The following is a 23,210-nucleotide window of genomic DNA, read 5'->3' as shown; positions in this document are numbered from 1 at the left end:
ATCCCAGCACTTTGGGAGGCCGGGCAGTCCGATCACTTGAGCTCAGGAATTCTAGACTAGCCTGGGCAACATAGCAAGACTCCCGTCTCTACAAAAAATACACAACTTAGCCAGGCATAGCCAGGCATGGTGGTGCTTGCCTGCAGTCGCAGCTACTTGGGAGGTTGAGGTGGGAGAATCACTGGAGCCCAGGAGGTCGAGGCTGCAGTGAACCATGATCACACCACTGCACTCCAGTCTGGGCTTTAACAAAAAAAGAGAAAGTACTCAAAAATGTTGGTGATTATTATTATTACCATTGTTAATCCCTGCAGTTTCCCCCTTCTGAACATACTCCTTTACACAATTGGATGATGTATGTACAATTTTATTTTATTTTATTTTATTTTTATTTTACTTTTCTTAAGACAGAGTTTCGCTCTTGTTGCCCAAGCTGGAGTGCAATGGCACGATCTTGGCTCACGGCAACCTCCGCCTCCCTGGTTCAAGCGATCCTCCTGTCTCAGCCTGCCAAGTAGCTGGGATTACAGGCATGCACCGCCATGCCCGGCTAGTTTTTTGTTTTGTTTTGTTTTTTGTTCTTTGAGACAGAGTTTTGCTCTTGTTGCCCAGGCTGGAGTGCAGTGGCGCGATCTTGGCTCATGGCAACCTCCACCTTCCTGGTTCAACTGATTCTCCTGCCTCAGCCTCCTGAGTAGCTGGGATTACAGGCATGGCCGCCACACCCAGCTAATTTTGTATTTTTAGTAGAGACAGGGTTTCTCCATGTTGGTCAGGCTGGTCCCGAACTCCCAACCTCAGGTGATCCACCTGCCTCGGCCTCGGCCTCCCAAAGTGCTGGATTACAGGTATGAGCCACCGCGCCCGGCCGTATGTACATTTTTTTCACTTAGCATTATAATGTTAATATTTTCTCCTATTACTTTTTTTCCCTTTGGTATGTTTTGTCAGTTTCACCTTTTTTTTTTTAGACAGAGTTTTGCTCTGTCACCCAGGCTGGAGTACAGTGGCTCAATCTCAGTTCACTACGACCTCCACCTCCCGGGTTCAAGCGATTCTCCTGTCTCAACTTCCCAAGTAGCTGAGAGTACAGGCATGAGCCACCATACCCAGCTAATTTTTGTATTTTTAGTAGAGGCGGGGTTTCACCATGTTGGCCAGGCTGGTCTCGAACTCCTGACCTAAAGTGATCCACCTGCCTCGGCCTCCCAAAGTGCTGGGATTACAGGCTTGAGCCACTGAGCCTGGCCCTTCACTTTTTCACTTTATTTATTTTTATTTATTTATTTTTTTTTTTGAGATGAAGCCTCACTCTGTTGCCCAAGCTGCAGTGCAGTGGCGCAATTTCGGCTTACTGCAACCTCCACCCACCTCCCGGATTCAAGTGATTCTCCTGCCTCAGCCTCCCGAGTAGCTGGGACTACAGCCGTGAGCCACCATACTCAGCTAATTTTTGTATTTTTATACAGACAGGGTTTCACTATGTTGGCCAGGCTGGTCTTGAACTCCTGACCTAGTGATCCGCCCGCCTTGGCCTCCGAAAGTGCTGGGATTACAGCTGCGCCCGGCCAGTAAGGTTGTTTTGTTTAATTTTGTTTTGTTTTGTTTTGTTTTTTTGAGACAAAGTTTCGCTCTTGATGCCCAGGCTTGAGTGCAATGGCACAGTCTTGGCTCACTGCAACCTCCGCCTCCCATGTTCAAGTGATTCTCCTGCCTCAGCCTCCCAAGTAACTGGGATTACAGGCATGTGCCACCATGCCTGGCTAATTTTGTATTTTTAGTAGAGACGGGGTTTCATTATGTTAGTCAGGCTGGTCTCAAACTCCTGACCTCAAGTTATCTGCCCGCCTCGGCCTCCCAAAGTGTTGGGATTACAGGCGTGAGCCACCGCACCTGGCTCAGGTTGTTTTTAATAGTAAAAAAGTGGCTGGGTGTGGTGTCTCACACCTGTAATCCCAACATTAATAATAATTTTGAAGCTAGCTTATTTATTAAAGATTTTACTTACATTACATAAACTTGAAACAGCATTTGACTAGTCTTTTCTTTTTTCCCGATAAAGTGTTCAAGTGCTTTTATTTTCTTAAGCCACTTAGAGCTCTTTTATTTATTTTCAGTAGTGAAACACTGTGCACACCACCCATAAATACATAGACATATCAGGCATGCCTATAGAAGTACATCTTACAGATTTATAAAAACCTTTTTTTTTTTCCTATTTTAATCTTTCAGATTCTTTTTGTTTGTTTTTGAGATGGAGTCTTGCTCCGTCACCTAAGCCGGAGTGCAGTGGTGCAATCTTGGCTCACTGCAACCTCTGCCTCCCAAATTGAAACGATTCTTCTGCCTCAGCCTCCCGAGTAGCTGGGATTACAGGTGCCTGCCACCATCCTCAGTTAATTTTTCTATTTTTAGTAGAGACGGGGTTTCGCCAGGTTGGCCAGGAAGGTCTCAAACAACTGACCTCAGGAGTTATCAAATTCTTGATAACCTCTTTCGTAACCCTAGGCAGTTGACAGCTAAATAGCCTTAAATTTGCATATTAAAGGAAACAGTTCAGGTGAAAGTCAAACAGCAAAATTTACATTATAAGGTGCGCCGAGAAAATCTGGTGTTCTAGAGGGAAATTAAAACAGATTTAATTGCCAATTAAACATAAAAGTATGGAAATTATAAAGGCCTTTTAAATACACACACACACCCCTTGTAGCTTTTACTTCAGAACTTTTAGCCATGAAATAAATACAAATTCACCTGGCTTGCAAAAAGAACTTGTTGGATCTAAACAGTGGTTTTTCTCTTAATAGAAAAATAACAGCAGATTGCCGGGCGCGGTGGCTCACGCCTGTAATCCCAGCACTGTGGGAGGCCAAAGCGGGCGGATCATGAGGTCAGGAGTTCCAGACCAGACTGGCCAACATAGTGAAACCCCATCTCTACTAAAAATACAAAAAATTAGCCGGGTGTGGTGGCGGGCACCTATAATCCCAGCTACTCAGGAGGCTGAGGCAGGAGAATGGCTTGAACCCGGGAGGCAGAGGTTGCAGTGAGATGAGATTGTGCCATTGCACTCCAGGCTGGGCAACAGAGTGAGACTCCATCGAAAGGAAGGGAGGGAGGAAGGAAGGAAGGAAGGAGGGAAGGAAGGAAGGAAGATTTAGAGCAGGCAGAAAAGAAAAATAGAGAAAAGAATGACTTAGGAATTCTATAGTTTGCAGGTCAACCTTAGGACTCTTTTTCCTTAATGTAAATGTGCACAAAGACCATGTTATTTCCATTTTACATAAACTTTGTCAAGTAGAGGTGCCATAAAAGCTACAGAGTGCTCAAAAGAGGGTGATTTTCTTTGTTTTCTCCTCATTCTGAAACCACCTTTGCAAAATTATGACTGAGACAGTGAAAGAGATCTAACTTAACTGACTCCATCTTGCTTCTAACCTCCAAGCTGTCCTTGTTCATTCCTAGGCGTAAGCTGAACTAACTTTGGGAGAAACTTAGTTTATAGTTTAAACAAAGACAGTAACAGCCCTTTCCCAAAGCTGACTTCATTCTTGCCTGGGGACTAGATTGCCTTTGTAGGACTAACATTAGCCACAAGATTAGAAATTATGGTTTAGGAGTCACGCAGCTGGAGGCTACAAGATCCTGATCCTCCCTAAACTACTCCTAAGATCAGTGCTTGAGATATTTTGCTGACCCTGCACTTGATGGATCAGCTGGCCCCGCCCAGATCAATAAACTGGCTCATCTGATCTTGTGGCCCTCACCCAGTAACTGACTGGGTGCATGAAGACAGCTCTGAGTCCCTATGATTTCATCTCTGACCAGTCATCACCCCTGGCTCACTGGCTTCCCCCCACCCACCAAGTTATCTTCAAAAACTCTGCTCCCTGCTGGGCATGGTGGCTCACGCCTGTAATCCCAGCACTTTGGGAGACTGAGGCAGGTGGATCACTTGAGGTCAGGAGTTCGAGACCAGCCTGACCAACATGGTGAAACCCCATATCTACTAAAAATACAAAATTAGCCGAGCATGGTGGCACATGCCTGTAATCCCAGCTACTCGAGAGGCTGAGGCAGGAGAATCACTTGAACCCAGGAGGCGGAGGTTGCAGTGAGCCAAGATCATGCCATTGCACTCCAACCTGGGCAACAAGAGCGAAACTCTGTCTCAACAGCAGCAACAACTCTAAAACTCTAGTCTCCTGCACCTGCACAGCCGGCTCTGCATGAAATACTCTTGCTCCACTGCAATTCCCCTGTCTTGATGAATCGGCTCTATCTAGGTAGTGGGCAAGGTGAACCCCTTGAGTGGTTACATCCTGAGGGCTGTGTCACAGGCCATGGTTGCTCATATTTGGCTCAGAATAAATCTATTCAAATATTGTACAGAGTTTGACTCTTTTCATTGACAGGTACTTAATTTTTGCTTTCCTTTTAGAAGCACATACAGTGTCAAAGTTCTCTTTGCTACACTTCATTTGTAATGGAAAAAACTCCAGCCTTTTTCCTCTGCAAGCTTGGCTGAAACCAACTAGGGACAGGGCTGATGGTTTTCACAGCTCCCTTCATGGAGAGAAATCACTCCTCTGATTCCTTCGCGTCTCCATCTTGACTTGTGAGAAGGGAATAGTGATTCCCTTCCCTGTGGCTCACCTCACAGAGGTCCTGGGGGTGGGGAGCAGGTAGAGAAAAGAGAAGGAAGGATCAGAGTGAACTCATAGGAAAAAGTGCTTTCAAACATTGAGTTCTATAAAAGAGAGGGGGGATAGTGTTCTTTCATCAATGGTATTTCTGCATCGCCGGAACCAAATTGGTTTTTCTCATTTTGAGAGTCTCCTGGTTGTTCCTCCAGCTATTTCTCTACATTCCACACCCCAGGGATGTAAAGGTGAGAGGAAGGGGGTCATATTACATGGCTGGGCACCCGCCATGTGCCAGGCACTTCCGAAGGTGTTCCACGTGCATTGTCTTAATCATGACCTCAGGAAGTAGGAGGCGTTATCCCCCTAAGGTAAATAAGGAAAGTGAGGTTCAGGGAGCTTCACTTTCAATAATGTGTCTGAGGCCATGTAGCTCTAGTAAATGCTGAATTTTGAAGCCAGCTTGGTCTGGATCAAAGCTGTGCTTGAGGCTGGGCACAGTGGCTCACACCTGTAATCCCAACACCTTAAGAGGCCGAGGTGGGAAGATTGCTTGAGCCCACGAGTTTTAGACCTGGGAGGCTTAGGGGGAGGATTGCTTTATCTCAGGAGGTGGAGGCTGCAGTGAGCCAAGATGGCACAACTGCACTTCGGCCTAGGTGACAGAGTGAGACCTTGTCTCAAAAAATTAAATTAAATTAAATTGAAAGCTGTGCTTGAGGCCTGGGCCTCTCAGTGGAGCTGTCTTCTACCTCCTGGGATGGAGAGGGGAAGAGCAGGGGCCTCTGGCTGCCACGACTAGTCCTTCAGGAAAAGCTGCTCTGTTCCCATGCCTGAGCAAACTCAGGCAGCTGTGCCCTTCCCAGCTTCCTGAGGCCCCTGCTCCATCTGAGGCTCATGAGACCTCTTCATGTTCAGCCAGGACTAGCGACTGCTCATGCGCGCACATGGCCTTGGGTAGGGGGCAGCGTGAGTGGAAACCTTAACTAAAGAGGTGAGTATCGATGCTGGAATTGCAGATAGTAAGTGAGGTAGAAAGGAAAGGGGAGAGAGGCATTTAGGAAGGGCCTCCTAAGGGCCCTTGAGTCAGGCCTGCAGGCAGCCCCTGGTGTGAGGGCAGGGGGAGGGTGCCACAGTGAAAGCACACACACCCTGGCCTGCTGCGGGTTGCAGAGCTGTCAGCCTCAGGGATCTGGGCATGGCCTGGAATCCCCCGAGGAGACTGAAGGAAGGTTGAGGGGTGGGAGGCTGGGATCCTCATCCCTGGAGTCTGACACTGCTAGACACCTGGGCTTGGGTGGGCCAAAGGCAAGGCCTGACTATGGTGAGGCAGAGAGGCCCCAAGTACACAGAATGTAAGCAGGCACTCACACCATAGGTGCCTCTCTTGCCTCGGATTCGTCCAGGCACTGCCCAGGAGCTCAAGACACAAGGGCAGCCATCCTTACCCACTGCTTATGTGGCGTATGGGAATATACAATATAAATATATTCTTATAATTGTATATAATAATGTTTATATATATGTAACACATATAAATGTGTATTAATTCAACCCTCACAACTCTTTAAATTATCCTTAGTTGACAGATAAGATGAAAGGCAGAATAGTTGGAACAGATAGTAAGTTTGCCTCACTAATAACTTGTACACAGTCCATACTCTTAACCATGATGCAACACAATTATCACCAACACACACACACACACACACACACACACGAAAAAGGCCACCAGGTACTCACCCAGTTTCCTTATCAGGAACCGCCCCACAGCAGATTGGCCACAGCTGTGCCTCTGCCCACGGCCAGCCCTGTGGGATGCAGGTGGGTCTCGTGAGGTCAGGGCCCCTTTTATAGCCCCATCACCACAGCTGGCTCTGTCTCCTGCCACCCACACCAGCTGTCCCACTCGCCATGGAGAAGATCCTGATCCTCCTGCTTGTCGCCCTCTCTGTGGCCTATGCAGCTCCTGGCCCCCGGGGGATCATTATCAACCTGGTAAGAGGGTCTTCAGGGGAGGCGCCTCCTGAGTCCCCAGATGAAGACTTCCTAAGCTTGGACCTTGACCTCTGATGTCTCCACCTGGACTGGCAGGGTCTGGGAGGAGTGGCATCTTGCATCTCTCTGTTTACTTCCATGTCCTGTCCTATGCCTCTTCCCAGAGGCCACAGGAAATGCTGATCAGCCCCTCTCCAGCTCCAACTGGAGCATGCTCAGAGCAGCAGCTCAACCTGGCTATGAAGGACCTTTTTTTTTTCTTTTTTTTCTTTTTGAAACGGAGTCTTACTCTGTCACCAGGCTGGAGTATAGTGGCACAATCTCGGCTCACTGCAATCTCTGCTTCCCGGGTTCAAATGATTCTCCTGCCTCAGCCTCCCAAGAAGCTGGGATTACAGGCGCCTGCCATAACGCTCAGCTATTTTTTGTATTTTTAGTAGAAACGGGGTTTCACCATGTTGCCCAGGCTAGTCTCAAACTCCTGACCTCGTGATCCGCCCACCTCGGCCTCCCAAAGTGCTGGGATTACAGGCATGAGCCACCTTACCTGGCCCTACGAGGGAGCTTTGTAAAAATCCAGAGCCCTGGGCTTCCATCCTGAGAAAATGCTTTGTGCCAATCATTCCAGCTTCTGACTTATGGAGATGCCTCGGAGATGTTTACTCATTCTGTTCTCATAATAACCACTGAGGGAGGTGTTTTCAGAGTCAGCCCTGTCTTCAGACAGAGAGAGGGTGAGCAACCTGCCTGAGGTCACATAGCTGGAAAGTGGTTCAGCTGGGGCCCCACCACTGCCCCACACCACCTCTCCACCATGGATCTTGGCTGGGAAAGCCCTTCCAGAACGTCCATGCGGTTGAAAGGTTCTGAACTCTCTTAACTTGGGGCCATGGCTGGACTTGGAGGTCCAGGACCCTTGGAGATTATAGATCAGATCTGTTGGGGGAGGAAGGAGTCTTGCAGGGAGATGCAATCTTCACGGCCTCCTTAAAGAGGCATGGGACCCAGAGTGGTTTGGAGAACTTGTCTAGGGGCCTTGTGTGCACATTCCAAATGGGAACACTGAGGCTTGGGAGGCAGTGACTTGCCCAGAGTCACACAGGAGGTTGGTAGCACAGCCGGTACTAGAACCCAAGGGTCCTGACCCTCTGTGCAGGGCTGCTTCTCTGTCACCGCATGCCCACTTCTCACATGGGTGGGGGGCACAGAGGCCACCAGACCCAGGGGATGGACTCCTTCACACACATCCCTACCAGGGGAGACACTGTTAGTGGTAGTGTGTGGTGGGTACAGGTCTGAATGGAGAAGGGACCTGAGGGAATGGGGCCTGGGCTGACTGGCTGCTCCTGGCAGGAGAACGGTGAGCTCTGCATGAATAGTGCCCAGTGTAAGAGCAATTGCTGCCAGCATTCGAGTGCGCTGGGCCTGGCCCGCTGCACATCCATGGCCAGCGAGAACAGCGAGTGCTCTGCCAAGGTGGGTGCCTGAGGACTTGGCGTGGGTGGGGGAGAATGGGGAGGAGGGCCTTGAACACTTGTGAGTGGGATCAGGGAGGGGGGTCAGCCTGGACACTGAATGTTGAGGAGACAAGAGGGAGGTCGACAGGTGTCAAAGCACTTTCCCATCCCATCATCTCTCTTGACCCTCCCGAGTGACCAGTGAGATGGGTGGGGGTGGGAATTTGTTATCCCCATTTCATGGCTGGGTAAATAGATCCCCAGAGAGATCAAGCTAGTAAGAGCAAATGAGCCAGAGCAGAGGTCAGAACTGGGGTCTCCAGGGCCCACGGCACCCCTGGGGAGGCAGGTGGGAGAGGCACTCCCCGAAAACACAGGCTGGCCTACTGGTTCTCTAGATCAGGCAGGGGACAATTGATGTCCAAAGTATCCCCCCATAGCCTTGACTCCATTGGCTGTGTCTCTGCAGACGCTCTATGGGATTTACTACAAGTGTCCCTGTGAGCGTGGCCTGACCTGTGAGGGAGACAAGACCATCGTGGGCTCCATCACCAACACCAACTTTGGCATCTGCCACGACGCTGGACGCTCCAAGCAGTGAGGCTGCCCACCCACTCCCACACCTAGCCCAGAATGCTGTAGGCCACTAGGCGCAGGGGCATCTCTCCCCTGCTCCAGCGCATCTCCCGGGCTGGCCACCTCCTTGACCAGCATATCTGTTTTCTGATTGCGCTCTTCACAATTAAAGGCCTCCTGCAAACCTTTCCCAGTCTCCTGCATATTCTTTCTGAGTCAGCATCTTCTCTGAAGTTGCATCAGGCCTTTGGTCCACCAGGGCAGGCTTCAGGCAGGTCAGAAGAACAAGGGATGGGTCTGGGGCTGAAGAGGTTGTGGCCAAACAGATTGGAGACTGAAGACAAAGCTGTGAAGGAGGCCCAGCCAGCCTGGGAAACCCTCCATTTCTGGGGAGAAGTCACGCCTACCTGGGATGCCCTCCTTGTCCCTCCGGTTCTCAAAGAGACAAGCGGGCACATGTGCATGCGCGCGCACACACACACACACACACACACACACACACACTTGCGGGTAAGGAGTGTTAATGGCCCATGTTCGTCACCCTGCATCAGAGGCATCAGAGTCCTGGGCTCTCACCTCTTTTCTGGACACAATTCTCAAATATGACAGCTAGCTGACACAACTCATGTGTTAAGGGGTCAGACCACTCTCAATTGCTATGAGCTTACTCTCTGCCAGCAAATGCTCACAAGGATCCCAGGAGGGAGAATTTCTCATCTCCACTTTATAGATAGAGACCAAGTTTCAGAGAGGAGCTTGCCCAATGTCACATAATCAGAAAATGTTGGCACTCTACCATCTAACTCCACTGCCCTGCTTCTATGATTCCTTTTTTTTTTTTTTTTTTTTTTTTGAAATAGAGTCTCTCTCTGTTGCCCAGACTGGAGTGCAGTGGCGTGATCTCTTGGCTCACTGCAACCTCCACCTCCCAGGTTCAAGTGATTCTCCTGCCTCAGCCTCCCCTAGTAGCTGGGATTATAGGCGCCTACCATGACGCTCGGCTAATTTTGTGTTTTTAGTGGAGATGGGGTTTCATCATGTTGGCCAGGCTGGTCTCAAACTCCTGACCCCAGGTGATCCACCACCTCAGCCTCCCAAAGTGCTGGGATTACAGGTATGAGCCACCGTGTCCGGCCTTATGATTCCTTTTTCTTTCCCAATTATTCACATTAAGAAAAATGGGTGGAAACTGTAAGGAATTTAATTTTGCCTTAATATAAAAATTGTATATCCCCTGGAGCCATCAAACATGAGTTATCTTAGGCAGTACTGAGGTGCCCATCATCCAGGTATGCAGGTGGAAGCTCACTGACCCCTCGGTGGAGATGCTAGAGAGGAGATTCCCACAGAGAGTGAGGGACAGTGAACTGAATGAAACTTTGATGTCGTCCCAGCCCCAGGATCTTGCAGTTCTGTGATCAATGAATCCTCCTGTAACCACAGGCTTATGAGTTAGGATTGCATTCAGCTGTAAGTAGCAGAAAAACCCAAGTAATTATGGCTGAAGCAAATAGGACGTATACTTCTCATGAATCCAAAGCAAAGACACAGGAAGTGCTGGCATTCTTTTGGTGGCTGGTAGCTCTTGACCTTCTCTTCAAGGTTGCCACATGCCTTAGCAGCAGCTCCTGACTTCACTTTCTCACCGTATTCGAAGGCAGGAAGCATGGAGTAGCTGGCAGCTGGGAAGGCGGGAGAAGGAGCAGAGAGTTTCTTCTTGCATACTTTTTTTTTTTTTTTTTTTTTTTTGAGACAGAGTTTTGCTCTTGTTGCCCAAGCCAGAGTGCAGTGGCACGATCTCGGCTCCCTGCAACTTCTGCCTCCTGGGTTCATGCAATTCTCCTGCTTCAGCCTCCCGAGTAGCTGGGACTACAGGCGCCTGCCACCACGCCTGGCTGATTTTTTGCATTTTTAGTAGAGACAGGGTTTCACCATGTTGACCAGGCTGATCTTGAACTCCTTACCTCAGGTGATCCACCTGCCTCGGCCTCACAAAGTGCTGGGATTACAGGCATGAACCATGGCACCTGGACCATACCCTCTTCTTATCTTTCCGCAAATCCTCAAGGCCGACTTCTCTTCATATCTCAGTGGCTAGAACTAGGTTATCTGACTACCTCTAGCTGCAAGGGACGCTGGGAAAGCAAAGGGAATAAGATCCTTCTCCTGGGGCCAGGTTCATTGATGCCCAAACAATATTGGGTTTCAGTTGGCAGGGAAGGGGGCAATGGCTATTAGGAAACCAGGTAATGGTGTCTGCCACATATGAATTATGTGCTCAACAAGAGGAGCTTTCAATACCTTAACCCAGGAGGGGTCTCAGGCCCTGAGCAGGGCTGAGTCACGCTTCTTGGTGCCACATTCGGTCCTGGAGATCTGCATTCATGTCCTCTTCATGTGTTCACTGAATGACCACAGTGTGCCTGGCACCGTGTTTTGGACTGTGGGGGGCATAAGGAAAATGTCCCTGGTCTTCAAAAGTGAGTAGGGAGTTGGGCTTTGGGCTCTGCAGAAGCAAGTGACCAAGACCCCAACCATTATGTAGCTTGCATTTTATTTCCAACGGCCAGTGCTCCTGTAGACTCTCAATTTCTGCTGCTTTTCAGCATCACACGCCTACACAGCAGAGGCACAGTCTAACCACAGCTCAAGGAACCAGATGGTCCCCACTTACAATGGTTTGACTGACAATTTTTCAACTTTATGATGGTGCAAAAGCAATATGCATTCAGTAGAACATCAATAAATTACATGAGATATTCGACACTTTATTGTAAAATAGGCTTTGTGTTATTTTGCCCAGCTAATGTAAGCATTCTGATTGAGCACATTTAAGGTAGGCTAAGCTAAGCTATGATATTCAGTAGGTTAGGTGTATTAAATGCTTTTTTTTTTGTTTTTTTGAGACAGGGTCTCACTCTGTGACCCAGGCTGGAATGCAGTGGCATGATCATGGCTCACTACAGCCTTGACATCCTGGGCTCAAGTGATCCTCCCACCTCAGTTCCCCAAGTGCTAGAACTATAGGCGTGTGCCACCATGCCTGGCTAATTTATTTATTTATTTATTTATTTTTGCGGCAGGGGGAAGATGGAGTCTGTCTCTGTTGCCCAGACTGGAGTGCAATAGTGTGATCTCGGCTCACTGCAGCCTCTGCCTCCCAGGTTCAAGCAATTCTCCTGCCTCAGCCTCCCGAGTAGCTGGGACTACAGGCACATGTCACCACATCCAGCTAATTTATTTATTTATTTATTTGTATTTTTAGTAGAGATGGGGTTTCACCATGTTGCCCAGGCTGGTTGCGAACTCCTGAGCTCAGACAATCTGCCCACCTAGGCCTCCGAAAGTGCTAGGATTAGAGGTGTGAGCCTCCATGCCCAGACTTAATTTTTGTATTTTTAGTGGAGATGGGGTTTCACCATGATGCCCACGCTGGTCTTAAACTCCTAGGCTCAAGCAATCCGCCCACCTCAACCTCCTAAAGTGCTGGGATTACAGGCACAAGCCACCACACCTGCCCATTAAATGTATTTTCTTTTTCTTTTTCTTTCTTTTTTTTTTTTTTTTTTTTTGGAGACAGAGTCTAACTCTGTCACCCAGGCTGGAATGCAATGGCACGATCTCGGCTCGCTGCAACCTCCACCTCCCGGGTTCAAGTGATTCTCCTGCCTCAGCCTCCCGAGTAGCTGGGATTACAGGCGTGCCCACCACGCCCAGCTAATTTTTGTATTTTTGGTAGAGACGGGGTTTCACCATGTTGGTCAGGCTGGTCTCGAACTCCTGACCTTGTGATCCGCCTGCTTCAGCCTCCCAAAGTGCTAGGATTACAGGCGTGAGCCCCCGCGCCCGGCCTGTTAAACGTATTTTCAACTTACGATATTTTCAACTTAAACAATGTGTTAATCAGGATGTAGCCCCATCGTAAGTCAAGGAGCATCTGTACTTTATTCCCTACAAATCTCTCTGGATTCTGACAACGGCAGCCTCTACCAATGACCACTTTTCCCATAGGGCGGCGGAATCTCCATGGCTTGTGAAGGGGTCTAGAAAATGCCGCTGAAGCATAAAAATTATTTTGAGCAGAAGGCATTTGAAAATGGGCCTTTTTCTTTCTTTCTTTCTTTCTTTTTGAGACAGAGTCTTGCTCTGTCGCCCAGGCTGGAATGCAGTGGTGCGACCATGGCTCACTGAAGCCTCAACCTCCTGGTGCTCAAGTGATCCTCCTGCCTCAGCCTCCTAAGTAGCTAGGACTACATATGCGTGCCACCACCTGGCTATGTTGCTGTTGTTGTTTGTTTTTAGACACGGGGTTTCGCAATGCTGCCCAGGCTGGATGAGAATAGGCTCTTTTCTGAACTCCTTTGTCTGCCTAAATGCAGAGCCCTGCAAAAGAGCTCCATTGTCATAAATCCCCCTCCCAGGAGTTTCTCAAAACCAGGGAAAATTGACTCATTGTTGGAGGGGAGAATAGTTGGCACCACACCTAAACAGTCAGGTCACGAAACTATAATAGCTCCCATCTTTTCTCCTAAGGGCCCATTCATCTTTCCTAAAAATTACTTTCCTATAAGTGTCCTTTCTCCTCCTCCCCTTCTATTGAGATGGTATATAACCCCCAAATTCTAACTTCCTTCTAGAGTCACACTCTTCCATGAACTTCCCTACATTCTGAATAAAAATAGGTCGTTTCTCTTTTATCAGTTTAATTCTCAGGCCTTCAAATACTGAACCTAAGAGGATAGAGGATAAGTTTTCCTCCCCCAACACTTGGAACCAGTTTAATCATGTCAGCAACGTATCTTCCCCAACTCCCTTTCTTTTTTGTTTTTTTTTCCATATGAGGCTAAAAATGTTTATTAAAAAAATTAACAACTTTGTTTTAAAGCATTTTATATTCCTGGATGAAAATATTCAATATTGGAAAAAAGTGAAATTTCAGCCGGGCACAGTGGCTCATGCCTGTAATCCCAGCACTTTGAGAGGCGGAGGCAGGATTGCTTGAGGCCAGGAGTTTGAGACCAGCCTGGGCAACATGGTGAGATCTCCCCCTCCCCATCTCTACAAAAATCTTAAAAATTAGTTAGGCGTGGTAGCGCACACCTGTGGTCCCAGTTACTCAGGAGGCTGAGATGGGAAAATCACTTGAGCCCAGAAGGATGAGGCTGCAGTGAGCTGAGATGGAGCCACTGCACTGTAGCCTGGGTGACAGAGTGAGACCCTGTCTCAAACAAAACAAAATCAAACCATAAAATTTCCTCAAATTAATTTTTTTTTTTGAGACAGGGTCTTGCTCTGTTGCCCAGGCTGGAGTGCAGTGGTACGATCTCGGCTCACTGCAACCTCCACCTCCCAGGTTCAAGCGATTCTCCTACCTCAGCCCCCTGAGTAGCTGGGACTACAGGCATGCACCACCACACCCGGCTAATTTTTGTATTTTTAGCACAGATGGGGTTTCACCATGTTGGCCAGGCTTGTCTTGAACTCCTGACCTCAGATGATCCACCCACCTCAGCCTCCCACAGTGCTGGGATTACAGGCATGAGCCACTGTGCTCGGTCCAGAGCTTTTCAGCATGTAGTCCCATTTGTTTATTTTTGCTATTGTTGCCTGTGCTTTTGGTGTCTTATCCAAAAAATCATTGTCAAGACCAATGTCGTGTAATAGTTCCCCTATATTTTCTTCTAGGAGTTTTACAGTTTCAGGTCTTATATTTAGGTCTTTAATCCATTTTGAGTTTATTTTTGTGTGTGCTATAAGGGTCCAATTCCATTCTTTGGCATGTGAATATCCAGTTTTCCCAACACCATTTATTGAAAAGACTATCCTTTCCCCAAGGTGTTTTCTTTGTGCCCTTGTTGAAACTTAATTGACTGTACAGGCTTGGGTTTATTTCTGGGCTCTGTATTCTCCCCTTCCCCTTCTAACTTCTTGACATTGGGTATCCTTGGGAACTTCTTAGACATTGGGTATCACTGGGTTTCCAGCCTGCCACCTCTCCTTTCGTGGTCATTTCATAGGTTTTCTCTGAATGGGGAGAGCTCACATAACACAATGGAAGTCTGGTTATCTGTCTGATACATTCAGTACAGGGCAGCATATTCTACCAAGGTATAGTTCACATCATTTTGCTGTGACTTACAAGGGGGTGTTCTAAGTACAACCATAGTTTACCTCCAAACTCTCCAGCCCTTGCATCCTAAGCCCAACATCCTGGAGGGCATGTTTGGCTCAGTTCTGGTGGCTGAATGTGGAAGCTTAGGTCCAAAATCTGAAATAATTAACTCCAAAATGTAACCTGAATATAACAGGCACTACTCACAGACAAGCGAGCTAGCATCTAACTCCAAAAGCCTCACCACACACTGAGACTTCCTAAAACTCCACTTGACTCATTCTCTCTCCAACCCCACACCGCAGTCTCTGCTCCAGTCTTTCTTTCTCACTCTTTCCTAGGCTCTCCTTCCTTCCTTTCTTCTTTTCTTGTCCCTCTTTTCTCTTGCCTCCCAGAAGATTCAGATTCAGCACTTTCCAACTGTGTGACCTTGAACAAGTTGCTCAACCCGTTTCCCTACCTGTAAAACAGAGGTGATAACAGGAGAGACCCCACAGGTTTGTTGTAGGATTAAATGAGATCATGTGCGTAAGGCAGCTAGAGCTGCCCCTAACATCTAGTAAGTGCTCAATAAACATCCTCAATTCTTTATACACATGGATATTTTGTGTACCTTCTTTCACATTTCTGAAATTTAAGGTCGTGGAACTGGAATATCAGGTGTAAACTGGGCTTCCAGGGGGTAGATTACAGAGTGGGCTGAAGGCAGAAAGGGGTTGGGGTGGGGAGGGAGCTTTGGTCTCTTCTGGGGGACTTTCATTCACGCCCCAACTGGGGAAAGACCCCAAGTCCAACAGTGTCCCTTCCTGCTTCCTCCCTCATATCACCTCCCCACCCCCCAGAAACCTGTACCATGCCCACCCAGCCCAGCCCACCCAGGCCCCAACTCTGTGGGCAGCAAACATTGAAAAAGCTCTTTATTTCAATCACTACCCCCTTCCCTCCACTCATGGTGGAGGCTCTGGGGAACAGGGTGAACACAGAGCTCTGGGTAGGGAGGAGAGCAGGTGGAGGAGGAGGAGGCAGCAAGAAGGAGGGAGCACTAGAAGAACATTTTCTTAGCCAACTTCTGCCTTCCAATTTTCTGACAACGGCCATAGGCGATGCTAAGCCATTTCTCATTCTTCGAATATATACAAGTCAGGTTCCGCAGGCAGGGACATGCTCTATATTGGCCAAAGAACACCTGGGAAAGACAGGAGTTTGACCTCGACCTTGGTGGCAGCTCTTCCCTGAGGCCCTAAGCCCAGCCCAGCCCAGCTCCAGGGCCCACGTGCTTGCCCACAGCCAGGAGCCAGGGATAAATGATAGCTTGCCAGCTGCTCAGAGTGGCACCTCTGGCTGCCTTCTCCAGGCTGGCTCCTGGATTGTTCAGTGTCCTCCCAGCTCCGGACCTTGTAACCCTGCCTGTCACTGACCCATCTGCCTGTCCTAAGTCCATGGACACACCATCACAGGACCTCTATGTCTTGTCTTTAAATCCTTCCATGGGCAAATCAACTCCCTCCCCTACACACCCAGCTCAGAGGCTGCCTCTACCCATCCTCCACCAGGAACACCCGGGGCCACAGCAGAACTCCTGAGCTGGATGAAGACGGGGCTCTGGGGCAGAGGCTGGACCTAGCTGTGCCCATTTACTGTACTACTTTCGGAATTTGCTGAGAAGACCCCTGGAGAATGTGAACCCACATTAGAAAGTGAAACATCGCCTTCCCGCCCCAATCCAGGATTCCAAGACCCTAGAGTGGGCTACCATATTGGTTCCGTCCACAGGCTCCCCCAGAAGGCTTGGAGGTGCAGTCCCACGGGTGAATTCCAGGCTCCGGGGCATTTCCGCCCACCTACCCTTCTTTCCTCCCCAGGAATCTGGGCCCGCCCTGGCTCCCACTTCCCCTGGATCCCCTCTGGCTCCCCCCGGGCGCCGATACCCACCTGCGTTTGACACAGACTGCCCTCGGACCCCTTCTCCGCGCAGTGCGACTCGCAATTGTCTGGAGCACGTTGGCAGCACCCAGTCTCGCAGTCCTGGTTCCGGATGCAAGACTCCTTGAGCTCCTGCAGGGAGGGACACGGCACCGCCAGGCTCCACCGCCCGCCTTCCGCCCTCGCCGCCCCGCCTGGGGCTTTCTCCCTACGGGCTCCTCCCCAGACTCTGCTCCCACCATCACCTCTGGCTCCTGCCAGGCAGGGTGGTCTCTACGTGGGGGCCGGGGTAAGTCTGTGCAGACGGTGGATGCCTGGAGGAGACTGAACAGTTTTTAAAAGGTTTGCTCTTGGTGCCCTCAACATAGGCTGCTTCTCATACACACCAGGGTGGTCTAGACTTTCCTGTCTCTCTCTTGCACTTCATTCTGCTGCAGAGCCTTCTCGCCCCAAAACTCATACTCACCCTTTCACCTGTGCCTGATGGTCACCTACATGCATTCCCACCGCCCCTCCCCCTACACACATCAATGACCTCCACCCAGCACTGGGGCTTAGGACAGTAATTAACATTATTGATCACAGCCACCCATCATCTCTGACAATTTCAATAGTCATTCAACAGGCAAATACTGAGCACCTACTGTGTGCCAGGCACTGTTCCAGGCACTGGGAATACAGCTGGGAACAACAAAAACAGAAATCCCTGTCCACCTGCAGCTGACATTCCAGAGCAGCACTGTCCAACAGAGCTTCTGCAGTGACGAAAATGTGCTTTTTCTGCTCAGTCCAATAGTCACTAGCCACTACTGAGCACTTGAAATGTGGTAGTGCAACTGAGGAGCTGAATTTAAATTTTCTTTTCTTCTTTTTTTTTTTTTTTTTTTTTTTTGAGATGGAGTCTTGCGTCCATCGCGCAGGCTGGTATGCAGTGACGTGATTTCGGCTCACTGCAACATCCACCTCCTGGGTTCAAGCAATTCTCCCGAGTAGCTGCGATTACAGCCGTGCGCCACCATGCCTAGCTAATTTTTGTATTTTTAGTAGAGACGGGGTTTCACCATGTTGGCCAGGCTGGTCTCGAACTTCTGACCTCAGGTGATCCACCCGCCTCGGCCTCCCAAAGTGCTGGGATTACAGGCATGAGCCACCGCGCCCAGCCCTCTTTCTTTCCTTTCCTTTTTTTTTTTTTTTTTTTTTTTGACAAGGTCTCACTCTGTCACCCAGGCTGGAGTGCAGTGCTGCAATCATGGCTCACTGTAGCCTCAACCTCTAGGTTCAAGCAATCCTCCTGGCTCAGCCTCCCGTGTAGCTGGGACCACAGGCACACACCACCATGCCCAGCTAATTTTTTTATTTTTTGTAGAGATGTTACAGGTAGTCAGACAGGCATGAGTGGGGTAGGAGAGGGCTCTCCCCCACCCACCAGGAATGTCAGGTGATGGTTCAACAGTTATCACATTGCGTCTCTAAAAATGATAATTTGGCAGCTAGGCTCCAGGGTGAGACAGGCTCCTAATGGTCCACAGCTGTTAACATTAAAGTGTCCATTGAAAGCAGGGGCCAGAGAGAAGCAAAAAGGGCTTCCAATAAAATCTCAGGTGTTGGGTGAGTGAGCCCAGGGAATGCACATTAAGAGAAAAAATGGAGGAGTATGAATTTCCGGGGACAGGGACAGGCATAGTGGCTCATGCCTGTAATCCTAGCACTTTGGGAGGCCAAGGCGGGCAGATCACGAGGTCAGGAGATCGAGACCATCCTGGCTAACACGGTGAAACCCCGTCTCTACTAAAAATACAAAAAATTAGCTGGGCGTGGTGGCGGTCGCCTGTAGTCCCAGCTACTCGGGAGGCTGAGGCAGGAGAATGTCGTGAACCCGGGAGGTGGAGCTTGCAGTGAGCTGAGATCGCACCACTGCACTCCAGCCTGGGTGACAGAGCGAGACTCCGTCTCAAAAAAAAAAAAAAAAGAATTTCCAGGGGCACACTCCACAGGAAAAGGGAAGAAAGCCTCAGATGGGCATGCGTACAACTTCCTAAACACCCTGCATGTGCTCACTTCCCGAGGGTAAGGAGGACACTGCGCATGTGGTCAGCTCACCCTAAGGGAAGAATCCGGGGAGAGAGGCACACGACACTGGAGGCAGGCAAGACTGTAAATGGCTAGGACCAAGGTTAAACACTGCACTTGCCCTTCAAGTTGCCCACTTGGGACTCTTCCAAGTGTACTTTCCATTCTTTCCTGCTCTAAAGCTTTTTAATAAACTTCCACTCCTGCTCTGAAACCTGCCTCAGTCTCTTTTTCTGCCTTATGCCCCTCGGTCGAATTCTTTCTTCTGAGGAGGCAAGAATTGAGGTTGCTGTAAATGCATACAGATTCATTGCCAATAACTCAGATACCTTCCACCAGTAAGAGACAGGAGTCTCGCTTTGTTGCCCAGGTTGGTCTCGAACCCCTGGGCTCAAACAATCCTCCCACCTTGGCCTCCCAAAATGTTGGGATTACAGCCATGAACCACCACACCTGGCTTGAATTTTAAATTTGTTGAATTTTAATCAATGTAAATCTAAGTAACTATATGTGGCTAGTGTAAACCAAAAATAAAATTTGAAGCCTCCCACCACCACCAATCCACAGCCATCTCAGTGGACTCCTTCCTTGGCCAGGGCACTCTAAAATTTAACCTGAAAGACTGGTTCAGGCCATGACGGGAAGTGGGGGTTGGACATGCCTCATTAATACCCCTCCAGCATTAACATTAACAAAGACCTTAAGTCTGATCAGAAACATGTACAATCTATTTTCTATGAAGCCTATTACTGGAGGCTTCATCTGCATGATAAAACCTTGCTCTCCACAACCCCTTATCTTAACCCAGACATTCCCTTCTGCTGATAATAGCTGTTCAACCAACTGCCAATCAGAATTTGTTTAAATCTACCTATGACCTGGAACAGAAGTCATGCCCCCCACTTCAAGTTGTCCCACCGTTTCAGATCGAACGAATGTAAATCTTACAGGTACTGATTGACATATTATGTCTCCCCAATGTGTATAAAAGCAAGCTATACCCCAAAAAACAAAAAACAAAAAAAAAGCAAGGTGCACCCCAGCCACCTGAGGCTGTATCACGGGTGTGTCCCTAATCTTGGCAAAATAAACTTTCTAAATTGACTGAGACCTGTCTCAGATATTTTGGGTTCACACTAGTAACTGCACTATTGGACACGCACAGCTCTAGAGAGGGAAGACAGGGAAGAGATACATAAGTGAAATGATATGGTGTCACAGAAAAAACGTTGAGCAAAATAAGTCAGATTTTTTTTTTTTTTTTTTTTTTTTTTTGGAGATAGAGTCTCGCCGTCGCCCAGGCTGGAATGCAGTGGCGCGATCTCGGCTCACTGCAAGCTGTGCCTCCCGGGTTCACGCCATTCTCCTGCCTCAGCCTCCTGAGTAGCTGGGATTACAGGCACCTGCCACCACGCACAGCTAATTTTTTTTGTATTTTTAGTAGAGACAGGGTTTCACTGTGTTAGCCAGGATGGTCTTGATCTCCTGACCTCGTGATCTGCCTGCCTCGGCCTCCCAAAGTGCTGGGATTACAGGCATGAGCCACCGCGCCCAGCCCCCCTTTTTTTTTTGAGACAAAGTCTCACTCTACTGCCCAGGCTGGAGTGCAATGTCACTTTCTTGGCTTAGTTCAACCTCTGCCTCCCGGGTTCAAGCAATTCTCCTGCCTCAGCCTCCCAAGTAGCTGGGATTATAGGCATGTGCCACCACGCCCAGCTAATTTTGTATTTTTAGTAGAGATGGGCTTTCACCATGTTGGTCAGGCTGTTCTCGAACTCGACGTCAGGTGATCCACTTGCCTCGGCCTTCCAAAGTGTTAGGATTACAGGCGTGAGCCACTGTGCCTGGCCCAAATTTTTTTTTAAAAGTACGTACTGTGTGATTTCATCATACAAAGTTCAAAACTAATCTATAATAATGGAAGTCAGGAGACAGTTGCCTTTGGTGCTATTGACTAGGAGAGTAAGAGTGAGCCTTTTGGGGTAATGAAAATGTCCTATATCTTGTTCTGATGGTAGTGATGAGGGGGTCCACATAGGTTCAAATCCATTGATTTCCATGTAAACTCAAGATCTGAGCACCTAGTAAGGTGTGATTTTTACCATATATGTTATATACATAACAATAAGTAATATTTATATTATATATGTATAATCCTAGTATGTATGATTATGTGCTATAAAGAAAATAAGGCAGGAAAGGAGGATTGGCTATAGCCACCTCCCGGCCTCCCTGCTTCCATCCTTGCCAGTGACCTCCCCCAGGTACCCCCTCACCATCCCCACTCTCACTTCCACCTCCCCAACCTCCTCAAGTCAGTTCTTCCCAGAATAGCTAGAGGAGTCTTTTTAAAAGATAATTCCCACAATGCCATTCTCTGGATTGAAAGCCATCACTGGGGCTCTGAATCCACACCTGGCCTGGCCCCAGAGCATTTGTGCTCGCTGGCCCTCTGCCCAGAGCACCCTGTCCTGCACTCTTTGCCTGGCTGCCTCCCCCTCCTGCCTCAGGCTGAAGACTTCCTGGACACCAGCAGAGCAGTCCCCATCACCTGGTTGTACTTTGTTCACAACACTTATGACTCTCTGAAATCATCTTATTTATATGTTTAAAAATAATTTCCCCCTGCTAGCAACCTCAGCTCTGGGACGTGGATCTTCTGCTCTCATGTTCACTGCTATATTTCTTAGCCCCCTTGGACTAAAGTCCTTACACATTGCAGGTGCTGAATGCATAACTGTTGAATAAATGAGAATATTGTAACTGTGTTCCATTTATCTCTCAGAGCTCATCTCCCATGATTTCCACTCTCTCTTACTCCTCTTTGCTATTCCTTAAATATGCCAGCACATTTCCACCCCCGGACCTTTGCCCTGGCTGTTCCCTCCACCTTGAATGCTCTTCTCCCAGAGACCTGCCTGCTTTGCCCGTTAGGGTTAGGAAGGACTTCCCTCCCTTTAGGTCTTTGCTAAAATTTCACATTCTTAGTAAACTCTTCCCTGAGCACCCCATTTAAAACTGCAAACCCTGGCCGGGTGCAGTGGCTTACGCCTGTAATCCTAGCACTTTGGGAGGCCAAGGCGGGTGGATTGCTTGAGGTCAGGAGTTCAAGACCAGCCTAACCAATACGGTGAAACCCTGTCTCTACTAAAAATACAGAAAAAAAAAAAATTAGCTGGGCGGGGCAGTGGGTGCCTGTAATCTCAGCTACTTGGGAGGCTGAGGCAGGGGAATCGCTTGAACTCAGGAGGCTAAGGTTGCAGTGAGCCGAGATTGCCCCACTGCACTCCAGCCTGGGTGACAAAGCAAGACTCTGTCCCAAACAAAAAGAAAAAGAAAAAGAAAAAAAAAACCTGCAAACCCTTCTCACACCACCACTCCCACAGCTCGATTCTTATTTTCCCTTTCCTTGCTTATCATCTGAGATAGATGCTATGATTAATAGCATCTATTGTAATGTTTTACTTCTTTGCCTCACACACTAGAGTGACAGCTCTACAAGGGCAAGGATTTTTATCTTTCTTGCTCACAGCCCTATCACTAAATATAGAAAAATAATTTACATATAGTAGGTGCTCAATAAAAATGTGTTGCATGAGTGAATGTCTGTCTCCCTTACCACATGTGCGCATGGGCAGGGGGGCTCTCTCACATTCACCTCTGTGGCAGCAGCACCTGGCACTGCCCTGGCACAGCTTCCAGGACCAGGTTGTTCTCTCTTTCCTCCGAGACATCTTCCACCCAGCACTCCCTGCTGCCCCCACTTCTGGCCTTCTCCCACACTAGCCCCCATGCCCACTCACCTCCCCAAATAGTACAGGACTTAGGACAGTGGAGGGGGAGGTGACTGCACTCTCCAGCTTTCTTACCAAAAGGTTGTATTTTGTTGGAGAAAGTGAGCCCCTGGTGAGGAGGAAGAGAAAGGAGAAGAGAAGGAACAGCAGCAGCAGCCATTGGGGTAGCATCATGGCCCACAGGTCGTGGTGGCTTTTCTAGGGTCCAGCGAAATATCCTGCACGCCGACCATGTGGGTGTCCTCCCAGCTGTGGGAACACCATGTAAAACCAGCACCCAACCCCGTCAGAATTTTCCCATCCTGCACAAAACTCAGGCTAGGCCAATCAGCAAATTCCACCACAATAATTAGTTCAGGCAGACTAAGCCAATCCAATCAGAACCGATCTCAGGATGTTTGCTGAAAATTGTGGAACAGAGATGTTTTCTTTCTCTGAAAGGCACAGTATTGATATACATGGTGGATTTGTGGTTAAGAGCCTGGCCTCTGGGGCAGGATTGTCTGGGTTCAAGTCTCAGTTCCAACCCTTACTTTAGGAGCCTCAATACCCTGTTTGTAAAATAGGGATAATTATAACACCTACTATAGCCCTGCTGTGACAAAAAGATGAGTCAATACAGTTAAGAAAGCACTTT

At 48.6% G+C, this 23,210-nt stretch overlaps 2 protein-coding genes across 5 annotated transcripts; one reads left to right on the top strand and one right to left on the bottom strand.

Annotated features, from left to right (window-relative positions):
* The first annotated feature begins 6,501 nt into the window (after positions 1-6,501).
* On the top strand, positions 6,502-8,863 carry CLPS (colipase). 3 transcript variants are annotated; one of them, XM_063707256.1, is made up of 4 exons: positions 6,523-6,641; positions 6,942-7,039; positions 7,995-8,117; positions 8,568-8,863. In XM_063707256.1, the coding sequence occupies exons 2-4, from the start codon at positions 6,998-7,000 to the stop codon at positions 8,697-8,699; spliced, it is 297 nt and encodes a 98-aa protein (XP_063563326.1). In that variant the 5' UTR covers positions 6,523-6,641; positions 6,942-6,997; the 3' UTR covers positions 8,700-8,863. The 3 variants fall into 3 exon arrangements, with proteins under 3 accessions (XP_004043931.1, XP_063563327.1, XP_063563326.1); XM_004043883.3 differs by lacking the exon at positions 6,942-7,039 and having other exon boundaries at positions 6,502-6,641; XM_063707257.1 differs by lacking the exons at positions 6,942-7,039; positions 7,995-8,117 and having other exon boundaries at positions 6,502-6,641.
* Positions 8,864-9,858: 995 nt separating this feature from the next.
* CLPSL1 (colipase like 1) lies at positions 9,859-22,839 on the bottom strand. Of its 2 annotated transcripts, none has more exons than XM_031012438.2 (3): positions 22,649-22,839; positions 16,719-16,841; positions 9,859-10,356 (listed from the first exon to the last, which is right to left on the bottom strand). In XM_031012438.2, the coding sequence occupies exons 1-3, from the start codon at positions 22,745-22,747 to the stop codon at positions 10,309-10,311; spliced, it is 270 nt and encodes an 89-aa protein (XP_030868298.1). In that variant the 5' UTR covers positions 22,748-22,839; the 3' UTR covers positions 9,859-10,308. The 2 variants fall into 2 exon arrangements, with proteins under 2 accessions (XP_030868298.1, XP_004043930.1); XM_004043882.4 differs by lacking the exon at positions 9,859-10,356 and adding an exon at positions 15,689-15,972.
* Between the last annotated feature and the right edge of the window lie 371 nt (positions 22,840-23,210).

Source organism: Gorilla gorilla, chromosome 5 (assembly GCF_029281585.2).
Source record: "Gorilla gorilla gorilla isolate KB3781 chromosome 5, NHGRI_mGorGor1-v2.1_pri, whole genome shotgun sequence".
NCBI classification, from domain to species: domain Eukaryota; kingdom Metazoa; phylum Chordata; class Mammalia; order Primates; family Hominidae; genus Gorilla; species Gorilla gorilla.
This window is presented reverse-complemented; position numbering and strand designations above follow the sequence as displayed.

Bases quoted from the DNA above. Each gene is read 5' to 3' on its own strand.
- CLPS (XM_004043883.3), top strand. From the start codon at position 6,558: ATGGAGAAGATCCTGATCCTCCTGCTTGTCGCCCTCTCTGTGGCCTAT. The intron at 6,642-7,994 runs GTAAGAGGGTCT...TGCTCCTGGCAG, and splicing joins GGGGGATCATTATCAACCTG to GAGAACGGTGAGCTCTGCAT. The intron at 8,118-8,567 runs GTGGGTGCCTGA...GTGTCTCTGCAG, and splicing joins ACAGCGAGTGCTCTGCCAAG to ACGCTCTATGGGATTTACTA.
- CLPSL1 (XM_004043882.4), bottom strand. From the start codon at position 22,747: ATGATGCTACCCCAATGGCTGCTGCTGCTGTTCCTTCTCTTCTCCTTT. The intron at 16,842-22,648 runs GTAAGAAAGCTG...CCCTCCCTGCAG, and splicing joins CAACAAAATACAACCTTTTG to GAGCTCAAGGAGTCTTGCAT. The intron at 15,973-16,718 runs GTGGGTATCGGC...TGTCTTTCCCAG, and splicing joins GCAGTCTGTGTCAAACGCAG to GTGTTCTTTGGCCAATATAG.